At 38.5% G+C, this 17,149-nt stretch overlaps 1 protein-coding gene across 1 annotated transcript in view; it reads right to left on the reverse strand.

The window, feature by feature from the left end:
- LOC112157854 (forkhead box protein N3) overlaps positions 1–17,149 on the reverse strand; it is an 84,418-nt gene that overhangs the window by 17,625 nt on the left and 49,644 nt on the right. The window contains exon 3 of the mRNA XM_024290910.2: positions 4,977–5,128. Within this exon, the coding sequence (XP_024146678.1) occupies positions 4,977–5,128 (152 nt within the window). The remainder of the gene's footprint in view (positions 1–4,976; positions 5,129–17,149) is intronic.

Raw genomic sequence — 17,149 nt, forward strand, 5'->3', positions numbered from 1 at the left:
TTGAGGACAAAGACTTGGGACTTGACTCGGACTTGCAAAACAATGACTTGGTCCCACCTCTGCTGTTTACTGATGTGGTCTGGCTCAAACACGGTGGTGGGAGGTTCATATCAGGAACAAATGACGACTGAATTGACTTCATTCAGTTGGAGCTGGATGAAGCACTCACTCAGTCCAGTTCTTTTATACAGTCAATGGAAATAACATTTTTTATATATTTTCAGAAAAGGCTACTTTCTCTTCATGTTTATGTTCTTTTTATACCAAAAATACAATAATTACTTTGAATTATAATATCCATCCATCTTCTTCCACTTATCCGGGAGCGGGGCAGGAGTCAAAGAGAGTTTTAGACCACAAATAGTTACTTTAAAAATTTTTTCCTTAAAAGAGTTTGGAAAATGAATACCTGTGAGTTTAGTCTGCAATGTATTTTTGTTAGCATTAGCCGTTCTATCTGAAATTCTATTGAATGTTAGCATCAAACTAGATGGATTTATGTCTTTTGTGAATCGATTATCGATCTATTAAGCTTAAATCGATTGATAATATTGATTAATCGATATTATCAACCCAGCGCTACTATTTTGTAAGTCCGGTCCAGACAGTGCATATGAGGCATACGTGACCTTGGGGTCCACTCCTGCCTCTAAACTCTTTCAGTGTTGATAACGTTCCACAGATAGTCTGTGCAGCGTCGCCATTGTGGGTCACATGACCTCCTCTCTCTGCATACGAACACATGCAGGTGCGTCGTCTCCAGGGACATGAAGCTCTGCTCGCTTGCAAATGAACAGCCTCCCCTCTGCCTGAACCCCCACCCCATCCTCTACACCCCCCCATGTTCCAAACTCAGCCTCCAATTTGTTCCACTTCCCCATACCTCATTGTTCAAAATGACACTTTTACATTTTATGGGGAACCAATTATTCTGTCTTACACAGTCCGCTGGCTCTGCGAGCCAACCTGCCAGGATCAGCTGGGGAGTGGAGTGGAAGCCTGACGCCGATGGAGGGAGAAGGAGGGGGGGTGTTCGGACAACTAATAGAACGTCTCTCTGACACATCCGCTGGGATGGACAGAAGAGGCAGACACTGAGAAGTTAGCAAACGGCGGTGGTGGGGGGAAGGAGGTTAGAGGAGAGGTCAGGAGGAAGCAGGTGGAGGCCGCTGTGCTGCAGGGAGACGAAGGTGGGAGAGTAAAGTGAATGTAGACAAAGGAGGATTTAATTGAATGATAAAGTGATGGAGAGAGAATGGAAAGGAGAAATAGAAGGGGGATAAATCACAGCGGGGATGAATAAAGAAGATGGAGTGGAGGGGGCCCCGCGAGTTGCAATGTATGCCTGAGGATGAACGGGAGGGTGTGTGGGATATTAAAAGAGGAGACAAGAGGAGCGAAGCAGGAGGAGTGTTCGGAGGCGAACATGTGGAGGGAGGGAAAAAAAAAAAAGCTCTCTACCTGCGATATGCCTGAGGGGGGAAGAAGATAGGGGGAGGAACTGGAGTGTTGTTGCATGAAAACAGCGTGTGAAAAGATTTAAGGGAAAGATGGAGCAGGTCAGCGCTAACGCCTGCAGCGAGTGGGAGCAGAGAGTGACAGATGGGGAGAGGATGAGTGTACACGGTAGGTTCATGTTATATTTGGACGTCTGCTTTGATTGGTTCATTCTTACCACTTACATCAGATAAAAACTAAAAGGAACTTATATAAGAATAGTTTATCCTTTCTACTCGACAAACAAGCATCAGAAAAAGTACTAGAAAGTAGTACACAAAAAATACAAAGTTTTGTTCCGTTTGTTGCCAAACACTTTTTCTGCAGAGCGGCAGAAGTTCTCTAAAAATTTGTCTGAGTTGTTGGTGCGTAACAACCCCGCCCCCCGTTCCCGTCACTCACAGCAAAGTGCTCTCTGTTTAGACTACAGTCATATATCTCAGCGCGGAGACAGAAATACAAGCAATTTTTGCAAGTTTTAAGAGTTTAAACTATAAACTTTATTTATTTGTCTTTTTCATTCATTTTCATGTTTTCAGATGAAAGCTTTTAAAATCTTAAATCTTGAAATAAAAAAAAAGATATTTTGACATTTAAATAATTTTATCTACGTACGTTTTAAAAAACGTATTTATGTGGGACTTCTGATTTTTACTAATCCAATAATCTAATAATAATCTACTTTACCTTTGTGTTTTTTACTCTTTTCAATTTTTTTTAAATTTTCCTTTGTTTGCTTTGATTGTCTCATGGCGTCCTCTGTGATCATGACTGGATCGGTCGCTGGCGGAGACACATCCCCAAAAATATAATTTCCTCACATTATTTATTAGGTGGGAAGTGTTGAGGACATTTTTGATTTAATTAAATCTGTGAAACACTTTAGGTTACTTTTGCATTAAAAGCACTTTATAAATAAAGTTTGATTTAAAAAAAACATTACTTTCTCCACCACTCAGAGTAGCCACTGTCAGTAGATTTTGACCATTTCCTGAACACAGACGCATCCATCGCCATCATTTTTGGATCAGAACATGAATGATCATTCCAAAGTTTGCAAAAGTTTTAAGCCAGAAGAAGTATCCCGTCACCATGGGAACAGGGGATGGCATCCTCCACAGAGAGAGGGTCAGAATCCTCGATGAGGCCGGTCGACTTTCCAGGTTTTTTCGCTCCGTCTTTCTGTGTCAATGTTTGTCTTCCTTCACATCCTGACCCACAAGTTAATGTAAAGGTAAATGTGAGTCCAGTATAGTGGAAAGAACACTTCTCTCTCTGACACCTTCAAATTTGGTCTTGAAAAAGCAATTTTCGTCTCTGTGTGTTCTAAAGGATTCATATTCTTTCTGAACACAAGTATAGCAGTGTACTCAATTATTTAAGATGAAGTTTTTATAAGTTTACACTGGAGCTGTAATCAGTTTTGTAAAGATTTTTCCTCAAGTAAACAAGAAAAATAAAAAAATATATAAAAATTTAATTCGTTTTAGATTTACAATCTAAGAATAAGGTGGTCCTGGCTTTGTTAAAACGAAGGTGCATAACTCAGTTATTTTTGCAGTAGATTACCTGGATCAGGTGAGTTCAGTCAATCAAAGTAGAAGTATTCCCCATTTTCCTTTTAGTTTTGAACTTATCTTAATATATGTGCGGCTGCACTGTGGTGTAGTGGTTAGCACCTCACAGCAAGAACGTTTATTTCTGTGTGGAGTTTTTCCTGGTACATGTGTGGGTCTCACTCTGATTACTCCCATAGTCCAAAAACATATTTTATTGATGAATTAGTATATAAATCGACCAATCTTTCACCCATCCACTAGTTTATAAACAATGAGGGTCTCCCACTCCCCCTGGCTCGTCCAGGCGGGGATCAAGTCCTCCCGCGGCGTGGTGTCCTGTGCCGCACGGAACACCGGTCCGGATGCGACTCTGGACACGCCGGGCTCGTTTTGCGGATCTCTCTAGCTGTGGCTCCCTCTAGGGTCCCCCACCATGGCGGGGGTCCCTCCTCAGTCGGCTGCCTCGGCTAGCCGCTGGCTAAAGGAATCCGATTGTTTCATTAAAGCAAAGAATCGCAAGGATCCGCAGTGCTAATGCTAATGTGATTTCTAGGGCTGAGTTGATAAAATCGATTAATCGATTTAAGCTTAATGGATCAATAATCGATTTATAAATATATAAATCGATTTAGCACATAAAGCTAAAGTCAGATAGCTTGATGCTAACGTTTAATGGAATTTCCCATAGGACGGCTAATGCTAATGCTCAACCTAAACATACATTTCTGACTAAATTAACATCTTTATAAACTCCCAGGTATGAATTTTCCAAACCTTTTTAAGGAAATATTTTTTAAAGTTATCATTTGTGGTCTAAAACACTGTTTTATGCTCATGTTTTCTTTTTCTTCTGGAATAAGATGTAATACTATAGCGTGATCGCCACCTGGTGGCCAAACTGAAACGCCCTCCAGGAGAAGCAGAACAATTGTTGGAGCTTCTCCGTTGTAACTCCATTTGCTATTAACAATCTCAATATTTCACTAATACATTTTACAGTATGTGAACTGAATCAGATTAATATAAATATATTCAAAACATGTAGTAGATTACTTATGTTTTTCTAAATAAATGTTTCAAAACTGAACTGAATTAAGTGGATCAAATTGATCATAAAATATCGATATCAAATCAAATCGTTTCTGGAAATGATTATCGATACCCAGTGATGTCTACCCAGGGCTCTGAATGTCAAAGTGAAGAAATTCAAAGCATGTTGCATGGATTATTCTTACTTCCTCTGGGGTTTTAACGTAGTCAATTCGTGATACATCTGTGAAAATTTCAAGTAAAAATAACAACTTTTCTCACTTCTTCCACATATATTCTCATACAACCAATTTTTTTATCCCTGAAATTTATGCAAAAATGTTGGTAGTGGTTGTGTGACGCGGCCTTAGATTGTCCCTAAGTGTTCATGTGAATGATTGTGTCACAGACTAGCGACTTGTCCAGGGTGTTACCACCTTCAACCAACACTAACTGGGATAGGCTCCAGCAACGCTGTGACCCCAAAAGGGATTCTTTTTGGAATAATTGAGATGAAAACCAAAAAGTTTTGCAAATGTGCTCCACTTACAGTGTGGTTTTGATTAAAATATCTAAATTAAACAAGATAAGCTAACTCGTTGTTGCACCTGTAGTCACCTACTGCTCCGCCTACTTTCATCATATTATTGGATGGGTTTGAGCATCGCTGCAGTGGCTTTAGCATTGGAAAAAAATGAAAGAAAAATGAAGAAAAACAGAAATTTGTAGCGAAACGTCTCCTTGGAATTAAGATTCTGAGATCTCTAAACAAACATGACGAGTATCTCCATCATTGGATTTAAAATCAGAGGAGAATGTAGACACATTTATGGTAGAAAACTTCATGTTTGATGGTTCGAGGAGGATTTCGTAGCCAGAAGAGTGTTGTACCTGTGGTAAAATGCCTGTGGAAGGCTGGGCGGGGAAGTGGAAGCTGCAGCCAGGCCAGTGGAGTAGGGGTGGTACGGCGTCTTCTTCAGCGCCTGAATCAAGTTGTGCCTATACTCGGGATCTATCGACCACAGCGAGCCTTTACCTATACTCTGGAGGGGCACAGAGAAGACGAAAAGAGGAAAGGCTGTTGAAGCACTGCAGAGAAAAACCTTCAATTAATGGTGCAAAAAACATTGACAGATTAAAAAACAAAAACAAATATTTGCAAATTCCCAAGATAGATCCTCAAAGGAAGTAATTAATACATCCTCAATGTCACCACGCTCGCTGTTTTCCAATTTATGAAAAAAAGGAGAATTTTTTTTTTTACATTTTTTTTAAGACACATGAAAACTTTTTTCCACTCCGGAGGCGACGCTGGTGAGTATTTTTAGATCAAAGCAGCTTCGCCATCACCTAATGAAGCTGTCGGCTCCCTAACCAGACTGAAACCAGCCTATAGATTACAGAGAAAGGCCGCCGTGAACGCGCTCCGTCAGACTTTCATCTGGCGGTGGCAAAGCCGGGGGTTTACACACCCAGAACCAAAGGACAGGGGCAGGAGGGGGGCAGAAAAACCAAATAAAGACACATTTTTCCCCCTCGTCTCTCTTTGAAGAGATAAGCAACAGGAACATGCTCGGGGCTGAGAAGATGACACAAGAGCAAATTATTTGCTTCTATAAGCACATGTACGTGTAAACATCAGACTATAAAATCTAAAAAAAATGAAAAATGAAAATGTCATTAAAGAGACCATTTGAAAGAGTTTTGAAGGATTAAATCTCAATAAGGTTTAAGGGGAAATATTTGGCTTATGGATGAAGAGGAGAGATGAAGGTGGTGACCCGAAAAGGGAACAAAACTTTTCTTAAAAAGAAAACTGATACAAATTAAAATAAATAAATAAATAAAATTAGGGACACAACATCAAAACAATTTTTTTAATTGAAATATTTATGAAAACAGCTATTAAATGGAAATTACATCATCATGTGTCCGGGTGAAATGACACAAAAAATCAAAACTTCAATTTTTTTTGTTTTTACACCGAATTGGATTTCTGACTTTTATCGATCTTTTCCCCCCTGATTGAATATTCTTTAAAAAAAACTATTTAATTTAATTTTGTAAAAATGTTTGTAAAAGACTGTTTTGTTTCTAGCTTAGGCAACCCCCAAAGAAAAATAAATACTTCTCACACTGTTTTGTCTATATCAGATATTGCCACTTTAGTTAGCAACAGCCTTTAAACGGATGTTGCAGCGTAAGTTTGTTGCTGAAGTCACAAGTCCAGTTCCATAAAATTAAAGAACTACATCCTGTTTTGGGAAAAAAGCTTTTCTTTGTTAGTTTTATTATTTTTTTAACGTTTTACTCCAAGAAAACAGAAATTAAAATCAAATTTTTCCCCAAACTAAAACTTCTGAAACAACAAATTTGAATTATTGAAAAAAATAATTTGTCACCCAGCCCTACACCATCAACCAATCATGTCCCAGTAGCCAATGAGCTTTAAAGCCCCATCCTTGAGTAAAATTAGTACTAATTTAAAAAAAAATTTAAAGTCTGAACAGAAACTGAAGAGGATTAATAATAATAATAAGAACTGAAAACACAGAAAAGCAGCTTATACAAATATTTTTTTCCGTTGGTAGCAGTTTTAGGTTTTTTATACCGTACAAAATCAACTTTTTGAAGTTTGAAGTGTATTATAATGACCATCCCTTACTATAAACCACCCCAAAGTGGTAGTTTGATCCACCCACGCACTTCTGATTTTTCGTCTAAAGACCTACTCTCTGAGCCCCAACCAGGAAGTGTCTGCTCTACCAGAACCGCCCCCCAGGCTAACACAATCACCCAATTTCTCTGAGAAGCTAGCAGTGCTACGTCTCTAGCTTCACCGGTCAGTTAGCTTGACTGCTAGCCTACGCTAGGCTACTAAAGTATGCACATCCATCTTTGCAAAAGTTCGGATGTTGTTTGTTTTCCTGGGAGAAACGCAGACACGATACCAAAGCTGGCTCTTGGATGACGTCATGAAATGGGCGGTACCTGCAAGTAGCAAAAGGCGGAGCCTCAGAGATCAAGGCCTTCTACTTCCGGATAGGATCATCAATAATTTGTTCTTTTGTGTGCCAAAAGTAATATATGATCAAACTGCATATATGGATATAGTTTACTCTGAAAGGGTTAAAAGAAAAAGCCGACACATTTTCACTCCCATCTCGTCACATATTTAGTTTTGGTTAAGGACCCTCCGCGTCTCTTTTTGACGTTTTGGGGTGTCCCCAACTTGTAGTTTTTTTACATGCTGGCTGTTCTAAATTAAATCGTGGGTCCCCAGCCTCCAAACCATGAACCGGAAAAGTTCCTGTACCGGGACGAGGGGCACACCAGTACCCTAACCCTGTACTGGAACCCTAACTCTAACCCGGTACTAATTTACGTCTGGGACTGGTTTGTGTCCAGTTCCCTGTATGGTACCAGGTTAGGGTACCAGTACCAGGTTATCATACTGGTACCGGCCACGCACTAGAGACCAACCTCCAGAACCCAAACCAGAACCAGTGCAGTACAGAGTACAGAGACACATCAGTACCCTAACCCAGTACCAGTACCCCAACCCGGTACTAATTCGTTCGTGTCCGGTACCAGGTTAGGGTACCAGTACCAGGATATCGTACTACACGTATTAAAGACCAACCTCCAGAATCCAAACCAGAACCGGTGCAGTACAGAGACACATCGGTACCCTAACCCAGTACCAGTACCCCAACCCGGTACTAATTCGTTCGTGTCCGGTTCCAGGCTAGGGTACCAGTACCAGGTTATCGTACCGCTACCGGCCGCGTCCCAAAGACAGGTACATAACGGGTACCGGTGTTTCCCGTGTCCTAGTACTGGAGCGGTTCCGGTTCGGAGGTTGGGACGCGGCCGATAGCGATACGATAACTTGGTACCAGACGTGGATCCGGACACAAACCTGGCCTGGACGCTAATTTGTACTGGGTAAGGGTACTAGTACCGGTTAAGGGTACCTGTACTAATTTATCATAATGGTAACGTCTGGACCAACCTCCTGAACACAAACCGTAACCGGTCCAGTGCCGGGACGCGGGGCACACGTTACCTAACTTGGTACTAATTCGCGTCCAGGCCAGGTTCGTGTCCAGTTCACATCCGGTACCGGGTTATGGTACTATTACTGGGTTAGGGCACTGGAACGGGCCGCATCCTGAGAGCCAGTATGCTTGCAGTACTGCATTTGGAACTCCATCTGGGACCTCAGACCGAGGGTTGTGGACCCTTGATTTTATGAGCAGCCAGCAAGTCAAAAAATGACGAGTTGGGGAAAACCAAAACGTCAAAAAGTGACGTAGAGGAGTCCTTAACCAAATGCCAATATGTGATGAGTTCAGAGTGAGAATGTGTTGGAAAAACATGATAAATTAAAGGTATATCTGTCAGTCAAGGTTCTCATTCATGAAGTTGAGTTATAGCGACTGAAAATCTCCTTCCTTGAAACATTTGACGGATCATCCAAAATGATAAAAAATATTACAATTATTTCTTTTTTTTTACATTTTTCTTTAATTTGTAGTTCAAAATGACTTTTTTCTCTAATTTACAGTCTAGTTTCTCATTCCCTTTAATCTCCTCTAAACATAAATACGTTTTGGAATCCTCTCCAATCTTTAAAAACGACTAAAAGAATTGTTGATATGAGCCCACCCTCACGTCTGGATCTTTGCATTAGTATGTCAGCCATGTTGAACAGCGTCCATATGTGCTGTTTTCCTCTGTGTATGGATGTGTGGGTGAGGTGAGTATAGCGGGTTCCCTGCAGAGTGCGATATTACCCAGTGTGCCGTGCCCCTGGGAGTGCTTCTATTACTGCCAGAGACGCCTCTCCTGGAGAGCATGATATTGCACACACACACCCTGTAGGGGGCACCATGGTGTGGATGCAGAGGCTCTAGTGTCAGGGAGGGCATCCGGCGTAAAACCTAACCCAAATCAATGGCAGACAGGCGGCCGATTGGCTGCGGCGACCCCTTAAGGGAGCAGGCGAAAGATAAAGCGGGAGATGCACTCACTCCCACAGAGGTGACCCCCACTGGGCCCAAATTTCCACTCGCACCTCCAGCCTGCCAGCAGTCCGCTTGCCAGCTGATTAAATCAATGCTCCTTCTTGAATGTCTGTCTGCTGGGGCCCCTGCCTCTGCCAACCCAACAGCCAATCAAAAAGCTGAAGCTCCAGACCCCCCCCTTCTTCATCCCCCTCAGCAGATAGGCCAATCGGATGGGGCCTCTCACAGGAAGGGTCTGTAACCTGGGTTATAGCAGTCGCCTTGGCAACAGGCATCATCCAAGCACGGGAGCAAGAAAAAAGGAAGCAGACTTCTCCTTTATTTAGCAAAGTTGAGCTTTCTAAAAAAGCTCATTGAGAAATTTGGTTTTCATAAAAAAATAAAACCAACTTTTTGACCCTCGCCTTCATCTTCGGAGGTTGCACCAAAAGAAAATCATCCAGGTGAGCCCCTCTGCGAGGCAGCCCTCATAAAGTATGAAACAAAAGCTGACAGGGCACAGCATTACACTTCACTCTGCAGGCTAAAGCGCCGTTATCCTCTGAAAGGGTCTATTAACAATTCATTTAGACTGGACACACACTGTTTCTTTCTTTTACCAAGGCAGATGCAAACGCATCTTTTTGGTAGCCACAAAAGTCCAAATAATATTTACCTTCCAGTGTTGATATGAGCACCAAGAATGTGCGGAATTGTAATGAAATTAAATGGACCAATAAAGGATGAATGAATGAAAAAAATAATAATTCAACTTTTAAAATAGTTGACAACTAACTTAATAGTTGGTTAGTCATTTTTTTTATTTGTTTTTATCTCAAAACTCAATAGTGATGTCCCAGGAAATTTTAGAAAGATTCAGTACCATAAAACAGGCCGACGGAGCTAAGCTAACATTAGCACAAACAGAGAGCAAACTTATTAGCTAAATGTTTTCTGTGCCACTGATGGTTAAAATGTGTGTTTAACATCCAGTTTTTATCTGATTACTCAACTAATCAAAAAATAATTGGTGATTAGTCGACTATTTCTGTACTCGTTGGTGCTGACCTACTCACTAGGGGGCGATATTTCCTTAAAGGAGCTTTAATCACAAGGAAAAAGACATTTCCTGCAGACTAATAAAGATTTATGAAGTTAATTATCATCTTTTTTGAATCCTTACTGATTCATCTGTCTGCATCCACACTGTTGCTGCAACACACCAGGATTCAGTTGCAAGCAAATCAAAAGCAGTCCAAATTTAAAGGTCTTCACACCTGCCAAATAAAGTAAATTGCAGAAGAAAATAAGATTTTGTTTTTGGGAAATGTTCAACATATTTAAAAAAAAATGTTTTTTCCATTTTTTTTTGTTTGTTTTATTAATGTTTTTACTACTTTTTAATTATTGTTTTAATTTTTTCACATTATCGTGTCGGTCGTAATTGGTGCTACTTAAAATGATGAAGCAAAAAAAAAAAAAAAAAAATAGAGAGCAAACTAATTATCAAGGAAAAAGGCCAGACGAAGAGAAGAGGTTAGCCCCTGTAATCCTCTGACCAACATCTACACATTCATTTCCTGTAACCTAATAAGGATTTATGGAGTTAATTTAAATGCATCATTATCATCTCTTTTTTTAATCTTTACAGTTAAATCTGTGTGCATCCACACTTTTGCTTCAACACACCAGGGTTCACTTGCAAGCAAATCAAAGGAAATCTCACATCTGCCAAATAAAGTGAACTACAGAAGAAAATAAGATTTTGTTTTTTGGAAATATACAAGATATTAAAAAAATGCATTGCTTTAATTCTTTTTGTCTATAAGAAAAAAATACCTAAATATTTTATTGTAACCTCAGAGAAGCCATAGGGATAAATTTGGCCTGTTTTTCAATTGTTTTCTTTTTTTAAAATTATTTGTAGTTTTATTATTTTAGTTTATTTATTTATTTTTTTTATATATTATTGCTTTGAGCGCTGTAATTGGTGCTTCCTAAAATGAACAAATAAAGAAACAAATTGTCGAATTAGTTTCAAAGCTCAGAAAAAAAAGTGTTTTATTGGGTTCTGCAGGGTTAAAATAGATACCCAGTCGTAAACATTTACAAGCAAACTATCTCACTACTTCCTGGTTAGTGCGCTATATAGATCGTTTACCATTTTATCAGGATGTCCGAATCTAAAAATCAAAAAGCCATGAAAATTTCCCAGAAGTCTCGGAAAAAAAAAAAAAAAAAGTGCATTTTTGCTCACTAAATTGGCTAATATAGACCACAATGCAATGCAAATTTATCATTTAAACAATGTATGTTTATTTAGTTATTTTAGTTATTGTTTTCACTTTTGCAAACAGGGGAAATCATTATGAAATAAAAAATAATAGTGGATATTTCTTTTAGGGGTTAGGGAGAAGTGAGAGGATTACGGCACAGCCTAGGAGACAAAAAGGTCATTTTTTAATTTTCACTGTTTCTATGCCAACAACGCCGTGGTGTCCACAGATTTGCCAGAACATGCCACTTTTGTTTTTCCATTTAGCTAAAGATTTTTAAAAGACATTTAGTAAAAGTATCCGAGTGTGAACTAACAACTTTGCTTTGCATTGAACACTTTCTGGGAGTAAAAGACAAAAGGACACAAAAAAAGAGGGATGGTTAAGGGCAGAGAGCCGGAGAGCGCAAGAGTGATGATTGTGAGTTGCTAACATCTGTTTCCTGTGTTATATAAGCTGTGGGGGCTGGTCCGCGTTGGAAACAGGAGATATTAGAGAAGTCCTGCTGCCACTGACCCCGCTGGTAACACCACACTACTGCATTCCTGCTGCACCATTATCCAGACGCAAGCGCTTTCATCTGTCACTTTACTCACTTAGCACGCCATAAAAAGGCTTCTTTTCATCTACGGTGAAGTAGGGAACGAGTAAAAAGGTAAAGATTCTCCATTTGTAGAATTATTGGGCCAAAATGTAAAATTATTTTCTTGTTTTTATCATAAAATGTGACATAAAATATCAGAATTATAGTTAAAATAATTTAACTTGCAAGTATTAGAAAATCTTTTTGACTTGGAAATATTTACCAAAAAGCTTCAGTTTTAAGCTTTTAAGTTTGAATTTCAACCTGAGTCCTGTCTCCAAATCTGACATCCGCCGTGTGTTCTTCTGCGTGAGGTTTACCCCATTCCACTCCTTATGTTCTGCTAAGCTAACCAGCTGCTACCCTTTCAGCACAAGCCACACAAACAAAGGTACAAATCCAGCTTTTGTTAAGAAAAAGAAACACAAAAGCACATTTCCCAAAGTGGTAACAGTTCTCCTTCGGGCAGGAAACAGTGTTTGGTTCTTACAGTCAACATCCACAATGAAAACAACAAAAAGAACAATGTCTTCCTCCAGCAGATGAGCTCCACTGCTTTCTTCTGTGCCGCAGAATTTTCAGACAAACACTAGACTATTTCTGAGAAAACATTTGTAAAATTAAAACTTTTCTATTTTCATTTTTTACTGCAGAATATTTTCCATATAACATATTTTCAAAGTAATAAGGTTGGAAGAAATGCATTATCACACTGTAGAAAAATATTTAATTGTTGCTATTATGATTACTATAAATAAAATACTGATTTTTGGAATAAATAAAACATAAATATTAAGAGAAAATAGACTTTTTTCAAAATATTTTTTAAAGAGATTTACATGAAATTCTTTCAAAATAAAAGACATATTTTACCACGTCTGTAAGCAGAAGTGAATGTTTGCAGTGATTTAAAGAAAAAAAAGAGTTTATTTTACTTTTTGTGGTGCATCTCAGCCAGAAATTCCAATTAACTACAATCAAATTAGAAATGAAGTGACTTTTATGATTAAATGTGTTCTAAAATATGAATTCTGGTTATACTTACTTGATTTTTAAAATCTATCAAAGCATTTCAGAGAAGTCTGATTTTGTTAAACTCAAACTGATTGTTGGGCATTACTTTCCTTTTTTGTGTACTTACGTTTTACTTTTTAAAAGCAGAAGTATTTTTTAAAGCAAAATGGAGGGTTAAACGAGGCACATGTGGCTCCAGAGCCGCAGGTTGCAGACCCCTGGAATAAGAGCTTTAGATATTCTTGCATCTTTCCCTCTCAATACATGGTCCACAAATCGATACGTAAAAGGTTAAAACTAACTTTTTGGCGATACGTCCAATTCTATTACCAAAAAAGCTAAAATCTCGATATTTATTGTTCATTTGAGTTTTAAAGCTATAAAAAATAATGCATAAACAGTGAAATGTATTTAGATATTGACTTGAAAGAAGCAAACTTATGATTGGACATATTATTTTTTGCATTACATGAACATAAAAAGACAAAAATGGTAGAAAAAAACAGAAAGAGAAACTGTAGTTTGCCAAAAATTGATTATTTACAGATCAATTTCCGATACGTTTCTATTTTTTACATCCCTAATCTATACTGCTGTTACTCCCACTGCCCGATGGATTTGTCAATAATATCTTTTACATTCCGAAAAAAAAAAAAAAAAAAAAAGAATTATGTGAACACCACCTGCTGAACGCATGTCCACTTAAAAATTGTTGAAAAACTTTTGTCAAAGCTCAGGATAGCCAGTTAAAATAAAGTTTTTTTAGAGCAATATGGACTAGGACAGAGGTCTGCAACCACATGTGGCTCTTTTCCCTCTCTATGGTGGCTCTCTGGTTGAAGAAAAATAACATTTTTAAAAGTTTTTTCATCTATGTAATTTAGTTTAATACGGAATTTTAGGCTATTTTGGAGTTTAGCTAGTAATTAAGCAACAAGTTAGCTTCTTTTTTTTGCCTAATTTGGCCTTTACTGAGTTAGCTAGAAAAAACTTAGCGATAAGCTAAAGTTTTTGGTTAATTTGTTATCTACTGGGATATTTTAGGCTAATTTAGAAATTCTATTTTAGCAACAGGCTAACATTTTTGACCGATTTAGTTTACTGAGGAATGATAAGTCTACTTTGGAGTTTAGCTAGTAATTAAGCAACAAGTTAGCTTCTTTTTTTTTGCCTAATTTGGCCTTTACTGAGTTAGCTAAAATAAACTTAGCAATAAGCTAAAGCTTTTGGTTAATTTGTTATCTACTGGGATATTTTAGGCTAATTTAGAAATTCTATTTTAGCAACAGGCTAACATTTTTCGACCGATTTAGTTTACTGAGGAATGATAAGTCTACGTTGGAGTTTAGCTAGTAATTAAGCAAAGAGCTAGCTATTTGGCTAATTCAGCATCTAGGTAAAAATGAAAAATAAAAAACATTGTGAGATGCTAGTTTCTTTTGATTTTTTTTTTTTAATGATAATGGACTATCCAAATTTCTTAAAGGCTAAAGTAAATCTATGTGGCTCCCTCTAGATTTTGATCACTAGAAAACTAGTCCAAATGGCTCTTTTACTGTTAAAGGTTGCAGACCCCTGGACTAGGAGATCCTCTTGATAGCCACGAAATGTCAAATATTTTGCTTTTCAAGGTCAGTCGGCACAACTAACTTCAAATAATGATCCTTTCCTTAACCTCCTGCTGTCTTTCAACGACAAAACGAGCAACGAAAGGTAAGGTTGAACCTTATTTTTACATTTACGAATATTGCAAATAAATATACGACCCATAAAATGCACCAAAAGATTAAAGCCAAGCTTTGCCAAAGCCTGTTTAAGCTACTGAGTTTCAAAGATCTGTCGTTACTAAACAAACACAAATAAACAAGAGGATTAATAATGTACTGCAGCACTGGAAGAGCAGGGGTCAAAGACTGGTCGGAAAGCTTGTTAGATTCATTTAGGGGGAACATTCGGAGGTCAGAAGCAGATAAACAGCCGAGGATGCAGATGTTCCAGAACTAGAATCCTTTCCAAGCAGCAAGAAGGGATTCTCCAAAAGAAAACTCAAGTTCTCCCACAAAGTTTGCATCAGTTCTGATTGTCTTGCGCTGATTGCAATCACGTCAGCTCAAACATAAATACGGACCAAACTAACAATTTCCCAACAGTTTCTGCTGCGCCGAAGACTCTTCCAAATTATGGAAATGTCTCGAACAAAACGACCCCATCTGGCGTGAGAAACTGAACATCAGCTGATATTCATCAAACACAGAAAGCACACCCAGCTTACTTTGTTAGCAAATCCCAGAGCATTTGTATTAAGCTGTTGCTCGGCAATTAACTTAATCAATGCAATGTGTGGGTCCCCATTAGGCTTGTCACTGTGGCATCAGTTGCTTAATGAAACTCCAAGCCTCACTTGTGAAGAACACTATTTACAACTGTAATATTTTCTTTCTCTGATAACCATACGTAAAAAATGGTAGGGCAGGATTTAGTTAACAAATAAAAAATCCATTCGACATACCTACATCTCCCCTACTTCACCCTCACTTGTTGTCTAGGGGTTCGCTATGACCTATCGCCTTGTGACCAGTTTAGCTGTAAGGGCTCCACAAGCGGTCTACAACCTCGATATTTTGTCCTTCGTTTGCCTATTTTTTCACCCACAGACCACTCATGTCTATCCAGTTGTGACTTGGGCCGGGTATCAGCAAAAATGTCCAGAATTGATTCGATTCGATTCATTAAAACCGACCACTTAGATTACGATTTTTCCTGATTCTTTCGATCAACTTAACGGTTCAAACATTTAGACCCATTTGTTTAGAAATACATTATGTTTTGAAGATTTTCATATTAATCTGATACAGATCACATACGTGGATTCTATATTGGAGAGGCTCCAACAGTTGTTCCCCTTCCTAGAGGACGTTTCCGTTTCGCCACTAGGTGGTGATCACGCTACAGCAATACAGCTTATTCCAGAAGAAGAAGAAAGTTTGACCAAAAACTGTGTTTTAGACCACAAATGTTTATTTAGAAATAAAAATAAGGTTTGAAAAATTCGAAGATGTTCATTTAGTCAGTAATGTATGTTCAGGCCGACTGAGTGTTAGCATTAGCCGTCCTATGGGAAATCCCATTATACGTTAGCATCAAACTATCAGATCTTTATTTTTATGGATCAATTGTTGATAAATTAAGCTTAGATCAATTAACTGATTTTACAACCCAGCACTAAATGTGACTAAAGCTTAAACTGAATACAATGCTAACAACCGAACACTGCTGACCAACCAAACCTCATCATGAACAGCAGCTTCACTCTCCAAACGGATCTAAGTGACAACTGAGATGCAAACGATTGAGGTTGTCTGCTTTTTACTGTGAATTCAGCAGTTTCTTAAATAAAAATCAACAAGTCAATCTAAACAAAAATGAAAGAGGTTAAAAATACTATTTTTCATCTACTTCCATCTCCTTACTGGGTCTTTTTGCTCATGAATTAAGGGAGGTTTCTGCATTATTTAAGAAAACGTCTAATGGAGACATATGCGAAAATGTAAAAAAAAAAATGAACATTCAAACATTACAGTGCAAGACCTAAAAAAAATGGCTTTAAAAATCAGATTAACATCTACACATTGGAGATTTGATTGTTTTACTATTCAAATCACAAAGTAAATCAGGTGGAATCCAAGTAGAAGCTTCGGCTAATTTTAAAGAATTAAGAGGTTGAGTACAGGTCATGTGCTGACAATCAAACGGCTGATGAAGTGATCTTCACAGAGTCGGGGCTTCTCTATAAAAGATTAAGTTTTGGCCGTTCGCGGCTCTGGAGTTAACACCATGCCAAGAGTGAGAGACATCTTGGAGAAGCAATTATTGCCACCCATCAATCTGGGTACCTCATTTCCAAACAGTTTAGAGACCATGGTTCCACGGGGACACAGACGATTCCTGATGGTGGCCGGTTCTCTTAGGGTGTTCCGGCAAACACCACAAAATAATCAATAGTCGCCGGAAAGAGGAAATAGCCATCTAAAGCTCTACGAGTTGTGATGAACGGTTCGGGTAGAGCACGTGTCAAAGTTAAGGCCCGGGGGCCGGATCCGGCCCTCTGGGTAATTCTATCCGGCCCTCCAGATTATTTTATTTTATTATTAATGACCTAAGTTTTCTTGCACTTATTTCTAA

Source organism: Oryzias melastigma, linkage group LG24 (genome assembly GCF_002922805.2).
Source record: "Oryzias melastigma strain HK-1 linkage group LG24, ASM292280v2, whole genome shotgun sequence".
Taxonomy (NCBI): Eukaryota; Metazoa; Chordata; class Actinopteri; order Beloniformes; family Adrianichthyidae; genus Oryzias; species Oryzias melastigma.